This window comes from Suillus paluster (genome assembly GCF_016628075.1).
Source record: "Suillus paluster strain FC165 chromosome Unknown EDB91scaffold_68, whole genome shotgun sequence".
Lineage (NCBI taxonomy): Eukaryota > Fungi > Basidiomycota > Agaricomycetes > Boletales > Suillaceae > Suillus > Suillus paluster.
The window spans coordinates 157,133-174,097 of record NW_024537628.1 but is presented as its reverse complement, the minus strand read 5'-3'; the positions used below and the strand labels follow the sequence as shown (position 1 = coordinate 174,097).

The 16,965-nt window shown below is 48.3% G+C and overlaps 7 protein-coding genes across 7 annotated transcripts; 6 read left to right on the top strand and 1 right to left on the bottom strand.

The window, feature by feature from the left end:
- Positions 1-287: 287 nt before the first annotated feature.
- Positions 288-2,152, top strand: EDB91DRAFT_743634 (uncharacterized protein). The gene is made up of 7 exons (XM_041328259.1): positions 288-684; positions 743-894; positions 948-1,111; positions 1,173-1,317; positions 1,377-1,395; positions 1,448-1,583; positions 1,637-2,152. The coding sequence occupies exons 1-7, from the start codon at positions 430-432 to the stop codon at positions 1,801-1,803; spliced, it is 1,038 nt and encodes a 345-aa protein (XP_041173222.1). The 5' UTR covers positions 288-429; the 3' UTR covers positions 1,804-2,152.
- Positions 2,153-4,811: 2,659 nt separating this feature from the next.
- EDB91DRAFT_1156283 (uncharacterized protein) lies at positions 4,812-6,863 on the top strand. The gene is made up of 8 exons (XM_041319626.1): positions 4,812-4,952; positions 5,035-5,283; positions 5,340-5,461; positions 5,518-5,722; positions 5,775-6,111; positions 6,161-6,216; positions 6,273-6,744; positions 6,804-6,863. The coding sequence occupies exons 1-7, from the start codon at positions 4,872-4,874 to the stop codon at positions 6,498-6,500; spliced, it is 1,278 nt and encodes a 425-aa protein (XP_041173221.1). The 5' UTR covers positions 4,812-4,871; the 3' UTR covers positions 6,501-6,744; positions 6,804-6,863.
- EDB91DRAFT_1156264 (glycoside hydrolase family 27 protein) lies at positions 6,758-9,508 on the bottom strand. Its single transcript, XM_041319625.1, has 20 exons — positions 9,102-9,508; positions 9,032-9,046; positions 8,956-8,972; positions 8,837-8,899; positions 8,705-8,783; positions 8,593-8,650; positions 8,522-8,534; positions 8,368-8,471; positions 8,300-8,316; positions 8,206-8,244; positions 8,060-8,145; positions 7,986-7,999; positions 7,898-7,928; positions 7,786-7,838; positions 7,682-7,736; positions 7,533-7,628; positions 7,362-7,475; positions 7,223-7,300; positions 7,081-7,167; positions 6,758-7,020 (listed from the first exon to the last, which is right to left on the bottom strand). The coding sequence occupies exons 1-20, from the start codon at positions 9,196-9,198 to the stop codon at positions 6,835-6,837; spliced, it is 1,302 nt and encodes a 433-aa protein (XP_041173220.1). The 5' UTR covers positions 9,199-9,508; the 3' UTR covers positions 6,758-6,834.
- Positions 9,495-10,247, top strand: EDB91DRAFT_1156261 (Sm-like ribonucleoprotein). Its single transcript, XM_041319624.1, has 3 exons — positions 9,495-9,588; positions 9,689-9,765; positions 9,829-10,247. The coding sequence occupies exons 1-3, from the start codon at positions 9,575-9,577 to the stop codon at positions 10,107-10,109; spliced, it is 372 nt and encodes a 123-aa protein (XP_041173219.1). The 5' UTR covers positions 9,495-9,574; the 3' UTR covers positions 10,110-10,247.
- An 88-nt stretch (positions 10,248-10,335) lies between these two features.
- EDB91DRAFT_1156258 (uncharacterized protein) lies at positions 10,336-12,135 on the top strand (the record flags this gene model as incomplete). The annotated part of the gene is made up of 4 exons (XM_041319623.1): positions 10,336-10,556; positions 10,611-10,728; positions 10,777-10,914; positions 10,967-12,135. 4 exons carry the CDS (start codon positions 10,339-10,341, stop codon positions 11,912-11,914), a joined length of 1,422 nt encoding a protein of 473 aa, XP_041173218.1. The 3' UTR covers positions 11,915-12,135.
- Positions 12,136-12,280: 145 nt separating this feature from the next.
- Positions 12,281-15,168, top strand: EDB91DRAFT_1156247 (glycoside hydrolase family 27 protein). Its single transcript, XM_041319622.1, has 23 exons — positions 12,281-12,505; positions 12,574-12,723; positions 12,780-12,794; positions 12,853-12,869; positions 12,921-12,983; positions 13,043-13,121; positions 13,172-13,232; positions 13,293-13,305; positions 13,364-13,425; positions 13,484-13,525; positions 13,580-13,596; positions 13,648-13,686; positions 13,736-13,824; positions 13,874-13,918; positions 13,967-13,982; positions 14,041-14,077; positions 14,128-14,182; positions 14,234-14,241; positions 14,289-14,376; positions 14,424-14,537; positions 14,599-14,676; positions 14,726-14,812; positions 14,869-15,168. The coding sequence occupies exons 1-23, from the start codon at positions 12,442-12,444 to the stop codon at positions 15,049-15,051; spliced, it is 1,422 nt and encodes a 473-aa protein (XP_041173217.1). The 5' UTR covers positions 12,281-12,441; the 3' UTR covers positions 15,052-15,168.
- On the top strand, positions 15,050-15,984 carry EDB91DRAFT_1156244 (uncharacterized protein). Its single transcript, XM_041319621.1, has 3 exons — positions 15,050-15,081; positions 15,155-15,565; positions 15,614-15,984. The coding sequence occupies exons 2-3, from the start codon at positions 15,427-15,429 to the stop codon at positions 15,706-15,708; spliced, it is 234 nt and encodes a 77-aa protein (XP_041173216.1). The 5' UTR covers positions 15,050-15,081; positions 15,155-15,426; the 3' UTR covers positions 15,709-15,984.
- Positions 15,985-16,965: the final 981 nt, after the last annotated feature.

Here is a 16,965-nt window from a genome sequence, read left to right as displayed (position 1 = left end):
CGGCAGTTTCTGTCCTCCTATGTATCCCGGGAGCAGGGCCCGGGAAAGTATATTCTTCTGGGTAAGAATTAAGGAGCTGGTATATGATGTTTTGAGTGCCTGAAGTACATATTTATATGAGTGATATTCGCAGGACAACCACATTCAAGTTGGTCTTAGAAAGATCGTGCAAGGAGACGCGAAATGCCCTATAAATACACAGAGGAAAGCTTATCTGCAAGAGGGAATGGAGACACTAGGTAGACATTCCCCACTAGCTTTCGCTAGCACCAGGAGGGTGAGAGTTCTCCTGGTGATGGGCGAGTAGCGGAGACGTAAAAGCGCATACCTGCTCGTGCTTGGTACGTAATACGTACTAACACGGGGTTTGGGCTCGAGGCATTTCGAGACCAACCTTGATATACTCACTGACTCTGCCAGACTCCCACCATGGCGAACACTTTACTGTCGCAGATACAAGCCCTTGGAGTCATCCTGGACATTGATTCAATGGATCCCAGGGCAGCCGAATCCTTGTCTGTCTCGACAACATTCCATTCCATGACATCTAACCAGGCAATTGTGAATGGCCAGTTGCGACTGCAATGGGACGCGAACTTGGAACCCATTGTCTCGCAGTATGTTCAGGACGCTGCAATCGACATATCAACAGAGACCGGCATATTGAAGGTGCTCAATCTCGTGGTATGTATGGTTTAGACGTACGACACACATTGCATCAACTTGAAATTCCATCATGTAGACTGTCCTTCTGGCTAGCAAGATCATTCCATATTTGGACAAGACGGGTAGGGTTCTTGCCCAGACATCACCCCGTACAGCATACAGCAAAGATGCCACTGTTGCACACGCAAGGGCTCTTATCAGTGTCTTTGGCAAACACGGCATATCTAAGTGGGCAGATTATTCTCCGTTTTCAGGAGGCAGACTGACGGTACTTTGCTCAGAGACCGAGTCTGTATCAAAATACCAACCACACCCCAAAGCATCCTTGCCTGCAAAGAGCTGCAGGAAAGCGGCATATGTACACTCGGGACTTGCTTGTTCTCTGTCCCGCAAGCCATAGCAGCATCGCAAGCGGGATGCCTCTCTATTTCACCTTACTTCAATGGTATGCCTCTCAGACTTGGTACTAGGACGTTCTACCAGCGAGGTCTGATCAAAGCCCCCAGAATTACGAGTACACTTTCCTGAAGGTGCTTCCTCATACATTGATCACAAGGACCCTGTTCGGCAGCATCCTATGTCACCGATTATATACTCGATAATACAAGCCTTCAAGGAAAAGCAAACAAGCACGACTGTAGTGCCAGCGAGGTAACTGCTAATTTTACCCTGAAAGCATGGCGGTTTACTCAACCCACTTGTGAAATCAGTATCCTTACGTTAGACGAAGTGAGCATTGAATTTATCAACTTTCGCATGATCATATCCATCACTTCTGTAGGCTGTTGCTCTAGCAAGACTCCGTCCACATCACTTGACCATATCTGACAGGGTGCTCACTCTGCTCGCTGCTGCTCCTGCAAAACCAGATGAGGACTTGGCTGCTGTTACAATGGAAGTGGCTGGAGAAAAGTCTGGTTTGTTGCCTCCGTTTTTGACTTCAAACTGTGCTCTTAAGCTTGACATGTAGTGTTGGACGCTGATTATATAGCCAACAACGCAGCTGCCTTGGAGGTCGCAATTTCAAGGGATACAGAAACCTCCCGGAAAATCAAAGAAGCTCTTGAGATTTTTGGACGGCAAGAGGAGGAATCGATCCAGTTCTTGCGGAAGGTGTTGTCGACTCCGAAAGCCTGACCTCACAACTGAAAAGTCAATCGGATTGTCCATTTCCACACACTTCGTAGAGGGTACAATAAAGCTTGCCTTGCTGAATACAAAGCATTTCGTAGGTAGATATATTTGAAGTGACATGATGATTCTAGAATCTACATACAAGAAGGTCTTCTTGCTCTTACTTTCATCAACATCGTGATGTCAACACTCCGACGAGGTGTCTTTCTCTGTCACAATTTATACAACCTCACCCGGGCCGGACCAGTGCCCACTCGTCTCTCAAGCTTCCAGTTTCAACTGCTTCCACCAACCATCCAGCGAGCTTCCCACAGCACTGGATAGACTGGAACCGATCGTCACATCCATCCATTGGATCTCAAGCAGCTCTTAGTATTACGCCTTGCTAACTCATCACTCCAGTCTGGTCGTTCTGTTGCCCGACTCATCACCGTGAAACATTAGGCTCGTGACCAGCCTGGCGTATACTACCACGGATACTCGAGTGGTGTAGCCAATTGACGGATAGTCAGACTGGTTACGAGTCTAGTGAAACATACTTACCGGGCAGCCTGACACCAATACGTCGCTCACAAATCAAGCCTTTTCACAGCTCATTCAACCCAGTGCCCATAGTCAAGCATACTGAATACGACTCTTGCGAACTTTGCTAATCCCATCCAAGGTATTTAGAAGGGATTTTGGTGGAGTTCAACTCATCCACGAATTCCTGGACAGCCGAGAGACGACTCACGAGTCAATCCATCTGGTTGAATGACACGGCGCAGGCGTTGGAAAGTATGCCGTTGCATTGGCTGTAACCCAACTGTGACTGAAAGGATGAGGCCTGAAAGCGAGAGAGCCGCAAGTGATGCTTCTATTCAATCCCGTGCAAGCACAGGAATCGCTGCACGACTGGTCGATGTATCAGGATGTGTCTACGTAAGTACCAGCTTGCCAGCAAATTTTCCAGCGTCCGGGTCCCCAGGGTTGCTAATAATATTTGCGAGAATCCTGCCCTTCTCGACTCCGACAAGTCTAGATATTCATAACCAGATGGAGGCGTTCTTTCTCCAACCTCTCTGGAGGCTTCGTAAGTAGCTCGGACGATTCGCTTGAGAAAGTGAGTGGCTTTCTGTAGCTGTAGTCACAACCTCTTCTCAATACTGCAAACCAAGTATCCTACGTACCAAAGGACTTAGGATGCTTCCGTTACCCCACTGGGCAAGACAATTGCCACAAGCACGAGGCCCATCGTAATTCAGTATTGATCCAACCATGTATGACACTAATTACCCACTTTCTGTTGCTAGCCTTCCTCCTAGTCAGAGCATAGAAGGAAGACGCTCGTTCAGTTCCATTGAGGCCGGCTCCTCGGGTCTTGCGTGGGCTTGAAGCTTGAAGGAGTAACGTTACGACAAGCTCAAACGCAATCTCTGCGCACGGATCCGGGAGAATGATGGAGAACCGAGGCAGCAAAAATTGAAGTCATGACATGACATTGTGTCAACTGAATTCCGGTGTTTTCTCGCATCCGTGCAAGATAATGGAATGGGAACTACTCGCGTAAGCTGCTACGGTACGCCGCTGGCATATACAGGACCTGACTGGTTCAATATCTCAAGCTTTGTATCCTCGACGATGCTCATCCAAAGTTCCCTTAACTGGCTACCTTTAGCGTCTCTAACATTCAATTCATATAAACATGAACATGATCCTCTCTAGAGACTTGGATTTTTGACCCCATACTGTGTGGCTCTTACTTCTCATAAAGTCAAGGCAACAGTTGCCTGGTAATTGTAGTGTCAATAGGGTGATGCTTGTATGGCCGAATTTCTCCTTGCGGAACGGGAACATCTAACGCAGTTGCAGATGCACAGGCTCTCGGGGACCCGAGAACGAGATGGTTCTGATTGAGTCGCTTGTCGAAACACTGGAAAGCGTCACGATGCTATCAAGCATGCTCGTCTTCCAAAGAACCTCCGCTTTCTCAAGAAGGGATATGAATTCCACCTCGATCCAGGAAACCTGACCATCATTGGGCGTCAACAACTCTTCAACCATGGCGTGGAGTACGCTTGTCCCTTTCACTGTTCTGTCAAACTACGCTGACGAACAACCTAGCTTCGGATTGAAGTATCCAAACTTCAATGTGGATATACTGCTATCCAGTCCTGTACAGAGAGGGATTGACTCCATGTACTTTTTTGCTCAAGGACGTTTTGGTCGCGAAGTTGAGAACAAGGAACTATGTGTATTTAATGATCCGGATCAAGTTTCTTGGATCACACTCCTTGGGCTTCGTGTGGCCTCGATACGCAGCACAAAGTGGAGGCAAGTAATCAAGAGTTTTTCTATGAACGATGACGTATTATTTACTCAGATGGCAGCGAACTGGAGCAACACATACCTTCCTTTTATCACAGAGTGCTTGAATAAACTCCTTCCTGGCGATCAATTCTTCACTGATAATGACACGCGATGATCTTTATATGCATGCGCATACGACTTAGCCGCGCGGGATGAGTTCCATGCGGATGAACTCGCAGACTTCGAGTATGGGTATTTGAACGCTGTAATGATATATCATATTTATTTCCGTCAAGATTCGACGGACCGCAGATTCGACTTATACTGAACGAAGAGATGTACCCCTTGCGGACCTGTGCAGGGAGCAAGAAAGATCGTAGATACGGCACTTGCTCACTGGACGCATTCGCAAGAGCTAATCGATTTAGCACTACCATCAAGCCTGGCGATGATACGTGGAATGTGGCCTGTGATGTTCATAAGTCAGATCCAAGATAGTTCTTGAAGCATAACTTACACGTGAACTCCTTGATTCTTGAAACATTTGTTAAAGGCTTCCCTTACAAACCCCAATTCTCTGCGCTAAAGTACCATTGTGCAACGTTATACTTGATATCCTTAATGTCATCTCTAGTTTGTGAATGATCATCATGAAATTGTTGTCGTAAAATCTTGAGACTGAAGGTAATTTCATCAGTTCGGAACTTCAATCCATTGAGGCAGCATAAAGTACACTCGTTTTGACTAATACTATTGTGGATGGATATCTCCTTGACAGAACGATGGACTCCCGCGTCGAATCCACTGGGTCACATACTAACTTGAAGCCCGTGGCCTACATCTTCTCCGAAGACTTAGTGAAAGTGAGCAAACTTCAGATGCCTGCGAGGTGTCATCGGCGGTGACTAACCGATAACCAATTCACTGTATGCTCTCCACTGGCAGACGGCTTCACTTCTACCTTCCAATAGGAATCGTTCTCTCCTTGTCTATTCACTCATCCACGCATATGGACTTCTGACAATATGCACTGATCAGACGCCCCCGGGCCAACGATTCTTGGTTGTGCGACCGCGGCCTGCTGGCGAGAAGGAGCTCCTGGCTTACCATACTCATGATTATCTCGAATACGCTATGGCTCAATCAAGCGACGCCCAGAACCTGTCGATAGCTTCTGAGTTTGGACTTGAAGATGTACGTATACCAAACCTAAATTCAGGCTGTTTCGCGACCTGTCAATATGCATCTAGGACTGCCCCGTGTTCCATGGAATCAAAAATTATATAACACAAGTCGCGGGAGCTACCTTGACCGGAGCAGCGGTCATTAGAAACAATGTTTCTGATGTAGCCATCTGCTGGGATGGCGGCAGGTACTGGCTCACTTCGTTGCAAACTTTCCTTACGATCTCAGCGCTATCATATCCAGACATCACGCCAAGAAAGCACAGGCTTCGGGTTTTTGTTACGTAGCTGATTGTGTGCTCGCTATCCTCTTCCTCAAACGAACAGTACCTTCTACGCCTCCGGTGAAGAAACCACGCGTAATGTATCTTGACCTCGACCTCCATTTTTCAGATGCAGTGTCACAGGCTTTTCACAAGTCTGGTCCTATGACTACGTCGCAAGTTCTTGTGCGTGCATCTCAAAACATTGTCAATTTCTGACCCATGTGATTGTTTTCAGACGCTATCTATTCATCACGCGGCCCCAGGCTTTTTCCCTGTTTCCCCCCTCGCTTCCCTTCCGAGCGTTGATGATCCGGCCTTCGATCCTTTCACTTTATCTGTGCCACTCAAAGCTGGTGCATCCACCAAAACATTCACCCGCATTTGGCACATCGTCGAGCGTGTCAAGGACATTTTTCGGCCTGATTTCGTAGTGGTCCAGTGTGGCGTAGATGGCCTAGCAGGCGATCCCATGGCAACCTGGAACTGGTCCTTGGGGGGCGAAGGTTCGCTCGGCTGGTGTGTACATCGCATCGTTCACGAATGGCAAGGAAAGAAACTGTTACTTGGTGGAGGTATGGTGCTATTCGTCTTCATTTTCTCGCATACTACCCAATGTTTTAGGTGGTTATAACACGCCCAACGCTGCACGAGCCTGGACATATCTCACCTCTGTGGCGGTATGTTTGAATCTCATGTTCTGGCTAGTCACATTTTGACGCCCTGTGTCTAACAGGGTGGGATTCCACTTTCCCTGGACGCCGATATCCCCGAGTATTCTGGCTACCTCCACTTTAAGCCATCATTTACGTTGGATGTACCCGCTGGCAACATGCAAGACCAGAACACGGAGGAGTATTTCCAGATAATAGAAGGCACGTATAAACACATCCTATCGGAATTGCAATCGCGGGTGGTTTCCCCAACACTCCAAGAAATGGATATGGCAACTGATCGTACTTAAACATGCGTTTCACATTTTGACACGACACACAATACACACTTCATTCTCCATCTCGGGTGGCTTTCAAACTTGTCATTGATCCTCCGGTTGATCCCGGATCTCGTTTCGTGGATTTCTTGTCATTGGAATAATCGTGGCATTGCAGGACTAGTCGACGTTGACTGCCATATCAGCGACAACTCTAGTGCATTAGATTAAAGTGGATGAATCCTTCAGAATTTTCGGGAAACATATTGTGCGCACAGTAAGTGCCAGCGTTCGAAAACCAACTGATGAAGGATATAATGATAACTGGCATTGTAGCTACTTACAGAGTGGTAAGACTAGACGCGGCTTATGAGTACCTCGTCCCATCCTCAGCAGTGCATTGTGAGAGAGCCTCGCCAGCACAGGGTGGCATCAACCCAGCGGGCTCATTCCCATCTTCCTTCAGTAACAGCACCACCACACCATGCGCGGGGACGCTCATAGCGGTGAAGCTACGCACAGCAGTGCCATTGTCTGTGTGTGTCCACAAGTCCTATCCAAAGGAAATCGATCAGTAACGCTGCGAAGTTCTATGTGGTTTAGAAGAGCCTACCCGGACGGAATACTGAATGCCAGCGCGAATCCATGGGGATTCGGTGAGGTTGAAGAACATATCAGCCGGCTGGCTCAGAGTATTGATCTGGAGTGTATCAATATTTCCATTATGATGATACCGATGTTCTGAAATGGCGTACAAGCATGAAAACTGTTCCGTTCTCACTGGGACCGCTCCAGTATTGAGCAGGGTGTGTCGCGTTGTATGTCCAATCAGGCTATTTTCAGTCAACTAGTATGTACGAAAAACAAAACAAAAATACAAAAGAAGTAACACACGTTGATGCCCCAGCGGAAGGGCGATATGCTAGTACCATGGACGGGGTCCTGGTTGATCGCGATGATCTCTTGATTTTTTAGGATGCTGAGCATCTCCTGGCTTATGGTGGCGAGCTAATTGTGAGGAGAGTGCTGGTGAGCTGCGGTGTCAATGATGACGGAAATGCTTACGTTGGTGCCTATAAGCAAGGGAGCCTTGACAAGAGCCCATGCAGTGAAGTGGGACTTTGCTTCGTCGTACGAGAGGTCGCCATTCCCGATTTCGAGCTGTCACGTGGATAATGTCAGTGCCAACGGCAAGACGCTCGGTGTTCCCCTACCATGTCGAGATCATTGCGTCCATAATGGTTCGTAGCTTGGGTGATAAACGATGCGCTGTATTAAAAACATGAGGGCGAGGAGGGTCGTTGAAGGAGTGACCAACGAGTTGATGATGCTAGTAAGCGATTTCCAGTGAGGCGCAATGTCATCATCAATCTAAGCAAATTATCAGCCAAATTACCCTTCATACAGGTAAAATGAACGAGGTGACGAACTCGCCAACTGTGAGACATATGGGCACCCCATCTGTATGAAGTAGTTTCCCTATGAGACAACGGTGTTTGTCATGAGATTGATACTCACAGCCAGACTTGGTTCTAAAAAGATCATTGAACATGTCAAATATAAAACGGATCCGTGCAAGGGGTAAACCTTACCCAGCCCCACTCACACAAACTGAATACGAACGTAGTGCCAGTTTTTTCTGCGACCACGGCAAGAGCATCTACCATGCGGTGATATTCTGTAGCCCGAAATACTTAGTATTGATGAAATAGACCAAGGTGAGAAGATTTCTACCCACTTCCAGTGATACCCTCCCGTATAATATCATCGAATGGAACTAGAACGAAAGTCGTTAGTATTGTCTGGTACTTTCTGAGCACCTATATGCTCACTGGCGCAGTTGTCATACCTAAATTGAGCAGTTAGTGGCTTGTCAGTCATCCTCACGATATGTGCTTACTTGAGGAAGTCGAAACCCCAAGATTGGAAGGTCATCGCGTCCTGTTCCTCGTGCATGAAGGAGCCGGGATACCCCGCGCAGGTAAACCAGCCAGAGTCAGAATACTAGAATTGACAGTGAGAAAATATCTTCTCGAAAGGTGCGACTTTCATACAATGCCTGCGTAGCTAGGAGGGACATCAGAACTTAACGGTGAAACATTATGGAGAACACATGTTTGCGTACAAGCCGAGCGCGTGAAGCTGGTCTGTGAGATTGTTCATACTGGGGAACCTGATAGTATCTGTGATGACGGCTGCTTAGCACATGAAGATAATAGCTCTAAGTAAAAACCAACCTGATATGACCTCACCAGTAGCGCTACGATTCTTCATAGCCCAGCAATCGTCAAGATTAACATGGTTATAACCAACATCCTACAGCGGTGTGAAATTTATCTGATTTTGATGTGTCATACTACGACACTGACCAGGAGCCCATACTCCTTCATGTATTGCGCAGTCTGGAGGATGAGAGTCTCATTGACGTTGCACTATTACATGCTACATAAGGACGCCGTTCTTGGTCGTGAATGTCACGCTCACTCACCGCAAATGCGTTCCACGCTGACGGTCATAGGGGCTAATTGTCAATGGTGAGCTCCTGCACTCTCAACAACACGTACCATTGTAACCCATCACTGCACCAAACATGTCAATGACTCGAACGCCGTCGGGAAGAGCTGAGAGACAAACCAGGCAATTTACCAACGCCGTTCATAATGGCATTGGCAGAAGTAGCTGCAGAAAATATACCGACCACGGCGGTGATGAACGTTTTCAAAACAGTCATTTTGGGGATTTCGTTCAGTATACAATCTCCCAGCAAGTACTGCTCTTATATGTATGTAGCGCTGGCAGCTGGGCGGTAAGGCGGACCTACAGTTGCCATTCGCAAGGGGCTCGTGGCCCTTATACGTGGTCGTGATACTACTTTTTCTATCCGAATATACCCCCGGCGGAGATGGAGCCATCAGCATTACAGGTTAGACGCAAGTGGGCAACTCATCAAATAAAGACATATGCGTCATATGTCACTGCGCACAGACTGAACCGTTTTGGCAGTTACTTGATCCACTCGATTTGGATGCCCTACAAACAAGAGTCAACAGGGGCGCATCTCTGATTCTCGACACTCGATCAGCGGTTGCAGGACGACATAATCCACCATGAAGCTCGTAAGGTGAATACCGCAGACGTTTCTTTCGTATTGGTCTGACATGTTCAGAAGCTTTTCAATTTGTGCATTACAAAGATCGGGCGCTGACCCTTGTTTCCATCAGATTCTTGATGAAACTCAATAATGAGACCGTGACTATTGAGCTCAAGAACGGTTCTGTAGTCCATGGCACAATTACTGGTGCGTTCAATAGACTGATCTGATAGCCTTTGCAAATTCTTAAACCATTTCATTGTTTCACAGGTGTTGATATGCAGATGAACACCCACCTTAAAACTGTCAAGATGACAGCCCGTAACCGGGATCCAACATCCCTCGACTCCCTATCTATCCGCGGCAACAACATCCGATACTTCGTGCTCCCAGATGCACTCCCTCTTGATACGCTGTTGGTAGATGACGCACCAAAGCCCAAAGGCAGGAAGAAGGACGATGCACGCGGGAGGGGCCGTGCACGTGGGTTGCTGGTTGACCGTGGTGGGCGTGGGAGGGGGAGGGGAAGGGGACGAGGAAGGGGCTTCTGATGGTATAATCCAGGGGATACCATGCTCATATCGCATTGTCATCTGTATATCGTGTTTCTGCTTTCTGTTAATGTTAAAATATTGCACCGCGCTACATGGCTTCCTGTTCGAACTTCGTATGTCGGCCTTGCTGAGCACAGTGCGGCTCTGAGTTGACTCTGAGTCAATTTTGCACACCCTCGCCGACAAAAATTGCTCGAAAAAAGGTGTGGCTGTGCAAGTTTCTTCCATGCTCTTGCGCCGTTTCGCGTCAACTTCAACGTTGCCGCCAACGATCCGACAGCTGCTGTCTTCCCTAAAAGTGACTGGCCAGGAGACCAAAGTACAATTGAATGGTTGGATCAAATCTGTACGAAGACAGAAAAATGTCACTTTTGCGGTGATCAACGATGGAAGTTGTACTTCTGGCCTGCAAGCAGTCTTGAAGCCAGATGCTACTCCGCACAAGTATGTTCACCAGGCGTTTCAGAATACACAGAAGCTCATAGTACTGTTCCTCAGCTTAACTAACGGTGCCAGTGTCCGCATATGTGGGAATCTGGTTCAGAGCTTGGGCCGCGGTCAATCGTACGAACTGCAGGTCGAAGCGATTGATGTCTTAGGCGAATGTAATCCGGAGGTATGTGTTTTGGAAGGATGAAAAATTGCCAATTGAAATTCTGTAAAGACATACCCTATCCAGAAGCAAGTTCTACCGGTGGACTTTCTAAGAGACAATGCTCATCTCAGGGCCCGAACGGATATTAACGCTGCCATGCTCCGTCTACGAGACTCCGTCCTCCGAACGCTACATACTTATTTTGAGGTGCTAATAGACATCTCATCGTCCGCCCTCTCGTTGACACGTCCCAACACAGGCCCAAGACTTCCACTACGTGCACACGCCCATTCTGACTTCAAATGATTGTGAGGGTGGGGGCGAAACGTTCCGTGTGTCACCCGCGTCTTCCTCCCCTTTCCTAGGGCATTCACCCGATCCTAGCGTCCAAGCCGAATTCTTTTCCCAGCCGGCATATCTTACCGTGTCTTCGCAGCTTCATCTGGAGGCCATCGCCGCGTCTCTGTCTCGGGTTTACACGTTGTCTCCTTGCTTCCGGGCGGAACGTTCTCAAACGAATAGACACCTGGCGGAATTCTGGATGCTCGAAGCTGAATGGGCTTTTATCAACCACGTCGGGAACGTATGCCATGTGGTCGAGGAGTCTCTCAAAAATGTCCTCGTGCAGTGTCGATCAGAAAACGCACTCCTTTGGAAAGATGGCGACGAGGCAAAACTCAAAACTCTGGAAGATGCGTCGCGCCCAGGGCACCCCTGGACACGCATGACATACACCGATGCTGTAAAGGAGCTGGAGAAATACCATGCTTCTTCTCGAGTCGGGTTTGAATTCCAACCCGCGTGGGGGAGACCGCTGCAAAGTGAGCACGAGCGCTGGCTTTCCGAACGACTTGTCGGCGGCCCTGTGTTTGTCGTAGATTACCCAACCTCCCTGAAACCATTCTACATGCGAGCCAATGATGATGAGCAGACGGTAGCATGCTTTGATCTGCTGGTGCCCTACATCGGCGAGCTTGTAGGTGGGTCGCTGAGGGAAGAGAGGCTCTCTCATTTGGTCGAGGCTATCCAGAGGCATGGGCTTAAGGAGGAGGAATACAGATGGTACGTGGACTTGAGGAAGTATGGGAGCGCGCCTCATGGGGGCTATGGGCTGGGGTTCGAACGACTGATTAGCTGGATGAGTGGGATTGAGAATGTGCGGGAGTGCATTGCGATGCCGAGGTGGGCAAAGCGGATGTTGTTGTGATAGTAGGGTCCTCGTCAGCATCTCTCGATTTAGTACTAATATCATGTTGAACTTCCGAATCAATTGGGCTCTACGGCGAAGTCTTGGTTGTCGAAGGCACCAGACCTGCTAGGCGAATATGCTGTTGTCTATGTAGTACCATAGACATGTCTGTCACTGCTACTAACTGCAGGGGGCATTAACATCAAGTCTTCTCCGGACATCAGACCTTGTCTTCTTAATATTGCTCACTACGTTAAACTTTGAATGTGGTCGAGTTATAAGATTTTTCTCTTTGTGACATACAATATTGTCACAAGGTCTCCTTGCTGTGCCACGTTTTTCCCATTGTCCCTCGAGTTCGACTGACTTCCCATCATAGCTTCGCGGACTTGTAAGTAGCGTGTACAAGTTGTGTACAGGGCTTCCTATTTCGTCGTGCGAGTATCCTTATTGCTTCCGCGATCAACCAGTAGTTTCCCCACAATATTTCATCCCAACGACAGTCCACAATACGCTAGCACCCCCAATTGCCAAATCCTCCAGCCATGAAGCCAGAAGGCCAAACACCCCTTCTCGCGCCCTACGGAGCTGGTGGCCCAACGTACACGGGTACGAGGATCCTCGCTTCATGGGGAAGGAGTGAACGCCGAGTCGCTAACTGTTTCTACGTTCATAAGCTCGCTCGAGGCTTAGCAGATCATTCGTCACCGTCCTTCCGTTTGCGCTTGCTGCTATCTTGGGATACATCACATACATCGCCGACCGTCATGGTGCTATGCACCACGCTCCTGCTGCTTCTCTGGATAACCGAGTTGCCAAACTACCAGGTGCGTATTTTCAAGGTTTAGTCGTCGGCAGGTTGTTCACCTTATCGGATGGACAGTGATGGGCTATAACAGTAGGCTACCACATTTCGAGAAGTTTCCAGTGAGACTGACCTGGCGCTTCACGCATAGCTTGGAATGCCTACCATGTAAGTGCTCGTGGAGCCAGTCGTGGAAGGTTTTCACTCAGATCATATCAGTGTGACATAGACGAAGGTCTCATCTTGCAAACCGCAGAGCTCATGAAATCGCTCAACTTAGCGGCAAGTACCGTTCACCCTCAGCTTTATTCAGGATGACTGGACTCGGGTATCACTGCTAGGACGCTGGGTATACTCATGTCAACATTGATGATTGTTATTCAGAGAGAATCCGAAACGACGACGGAGATATTGTTGAAGGTTGATCGAATTTCCCCCGACGGTTCATGCGTTAACAATTTATGCCCCAGACGCAACGAAGTTTCCGTCTGGAATGAAGGCCCTCACAGACAAGATCCATGACCTTGGACTGTGCGTGAAATGTTACCTCTCAAGTCACATTGCACTGACATTTAGCTTTCGTATACGCAGGAAAGCTGGCATTGTAGGAACCCGTCATTCAATCATTTTTGTCTTCTCCTGATCGTGTCTCTGCCATGCAGTACAGTGATTCGGGTTGGTTCACATGCCAGCTGTACCCTGGCTCATACCAGAACGAAGCAAGGTACACAGTTTTCGCTCCTGGTCGCTCCTGGTCAGTTCATCATGACCATATCTGGCAGAGACGCAAAACGCTTCCTCGACTGGGGTTTTGACTACCTCAAGTAAGTTTCAATTTGGTGATTTGAATACCCATTCTTGATGGTGACTATCGACAGATATGATAATTGTGCTGGTACGTGAACTTATACCACGCCATCTTCGTGATTGCTCAATTATGGATCAGTTCCATTCGACAACATCACTCGGGAGAATATCATGGGAAGTATGTATACCTTCTGTAACTGTGTCAGAATCCTCACCAACGGGTCCAGGATACGAACCTATGGCAAACGCCATTGCCGATCTTTCACGGTCGTCTGGAACACCACCCTTGATTTTGTCCATGTGCCAGTGGGGAAGAGTGAGTCTCCACTTCGTTGCGATTTTTGGGTTATGGACTCTTTTTGCAGGAGCAAGGTTGGATGTGGGCCCGCAGGTATGGGCAAAGTTGGAGGGTGAGTACAGAGTTTGCACACACCTCTCGAAGCTAACGAATGCTTTAGACGACTGACGACATTGGTAAGTATCCAAACTCCCCGAAACCTTCCTCCGAGGATGCAACTAACCGTAGGGTAAGAACCGCACTGGCAATCAATCACCAAGATATTAAACCAGTAAGGAAGCCGCTTTGCTTGATCCTCGAATGTTTCCCATCATCTTCTAGAAACTCGTTCTATACTTGGGCAACTGATTTCTACGGCCATAATGACATGGATATCGTCAGTCATGTTCTACGGTGCTGCTGACTGCGCTGACATGGGTCCTTGTAGCTTGAAGTGTACGTCATCGAGAAACCAAGTTTGATTGCCGCCTCACGATCGGCAGTGGTAACGGCCCCCTAACATACGATGAAGCGAAGTCCCATTTTACTGCGTGGGCGCTCTTGAAGTCACCTCTACTTATCGGCACTGATGTAAATACAATCCCTGGTAACGAGCACTCCGCTCACATACGCCCTAGCTCGCTTCTGCTACCAAAGAAACCCTTGAGATTCTGACCAATCCAGAAATCATTGCGATTCATCAAGACCCGGTCGTAGGCACTAGTATCGGACCATTCCGATGGGGCATCAATGTAGGTTCTCTGTAGTCTATCGATTGAAAACCACGTCAATGATGCCACGTTGTAATGACAGCCTGATTGGGTCAGCAACAACACTCATCCCGCGCAATACTGGAGCGGGGAGAGCCAGAACGGGACGGTATTTATGCTGGTAGGTGCTCTTTGAGACATGCTGTTCAAATAACTAAAATTCCATACAGTTGAACACGCTTGACGAGCCCGCCGACATGTTCTTCAGGCTGACCGAATCTCCGTGGATCCGAGCTGGTAGACAGTACACTGTCCGAGTAAGCTCCATCTCACGTGGCTGTTCCCGGCCTTCTGACTTGCTTTATCTGTCCAGGACCTTTGGACACATACAGACAACGGCACTGCGATTCGCAACTTCACAGCTTACGCTGTTCCGCCGCATGGTGTTGTGGCGTTACTCCTTCAAGACGCGGATAATGAGCCGGATGGCCTGTGGCCGCCCTGTGCTGTGTTGGAATGGTGCATGCATTCTAACGGGACTCGCATCGATCAGTGAACGCTGAGGCCTTTTCATCTTTCAAGTGATGTACATAAGTCTTGTATCACCATTACGCCCTTATTTGTTGACAAAAATTTATCGGAACTTGCATCATGGACAGCGGGCAACAGGAACGTCTTTCGTGCCACGCTCAAAATTCATTGCTGTCCGCATCTCCTCCGAGCAGCGAGGCACCTCGATCCATTCTCGTGCATAGTGTGAGGGTATCTCGACAGATACTACGCTTGACAACCTGACAAGTGGTATTCACTTGAAGACGCGGTGTAGTCGATCTTTATCTATGCATGCATAGCCAAATAGTATGACCCGCCTTGCAGAAAGTCATAAAAGCAGGCACCGACTCCCCCCTCTTGAGATCAACACGCCAACGCCATGCGTCTCTTCCCAGCTTTACTGACGCTCTACTGCCTTGCCTCTCGTTGTGGCATCACGTCTAGATGTCTACCAAAGAGATTTTATCAGTATCCCACTGAGCAGAACATCTATAGATACAACCATAGGAGAAGTAAAGGTACGCCTCACGACTGTTTCTCAGTATGTTTGTCCTTTAATGTCTTAGCCGAAGCACAGATTTTGACCTTTCTCAGGAAGTACGACGTCACTTTGCGTAACTATGAGCTGTCACGGTTCTCCTTACAAACTCAGCGAACATAGCGCAGGGTCTCTCACCAGCGACGTATGGCATGACCCCATCGCGGTTGGGGAGCCTTCGGAATCACCCGCAGGTGAGCATCCCTTTCAGTCGCCTCGCCATTTGATCCCTGTACCGATACCCCCAAAGTGCAAATTGATAGTGGCTCCGCAAACATCGTCAAGGTTGTTGTAAGTAGGTTAGACTCCCGCACGCGTATAACCGTTACACCAAAAGGTAGAATACTGAAAACTTAGCTTTCAGTATCAGCGACAGTATATATACTGAGTATGGGAACTCAGGTAAGCCAACGTGCTTACAGTTGTCTAAGGATGAGGAGAATGAGCTTCGTCGAGTTATTTATGGTTTAAATCTTATTACCGCCGTCCTGCTCGTATGTGAATTTTTACGCAAGTAGTACAATTGAGCAGGGTATGAGAGAGTATGAAAGTACTAGAACCGGCGTCGCATGCCGCAGAAGTAATCTTGTGGTCAACAAGCAAATCCTACATGTTGGAAGGGAATGTTCAAGATAGACACTGGAGTGGGACACCCAGGGGTTCGAGTAGCTTGTCAGCCCAACTGTGCCGTTCGGGGCGTGGCAGTAGAGGCAGACTTCACCTCATCCAAGTCACTTGCTCACACACATTGGCAGCTGGCTAAAGCTACCACGCGCGCGTCCATAATGTCAACGTCATCTACATGGCTTATAACTGGGCATAAGTGCTATGCGCTTCCACGCATCAACGCTCACCTTGTCCTCTATAGTGCCTCACGAGGCATTGGCCTTGAGTTAGTCAAACAGCTCTTGGCCTCACCTGATGTTGTCTGCTTGCCGAAGCCCTCGATCTGCGACTTCATTGCATGCATTGCGCGATTTCAATTCAACGAATGGCATGCTGCTGTAAGCCCGCTGGCTTACCTGAGTTCCCATAATCAGCATAAATACTGTCCGCGATAATGAAGCGTGAGCTTTCATTATCACTGCCTTTGGGCGTAACTGTTAAGGGACGACAGTCTTGACTACTTACAGCTGCATGTCGTTTGGATGCATGTCACCGACGAAGCTTCAATCATTAGTGCAAAAGACGAAGTCGCAGGGATCTTGCAGGGAAGAGGGCTTGATTATTTGGTAAACAATGCTGGCGTCGTGGGTGATTCATGATGAATGGCGTCTTCCTGAGGTCCGAACCCTCGTCAATCACTCTACAGCCTGAGGACGATAGGACGACAACGCTCAATGCAAACGATCTGATATCGACAGTGCTCGCCAACAGGTC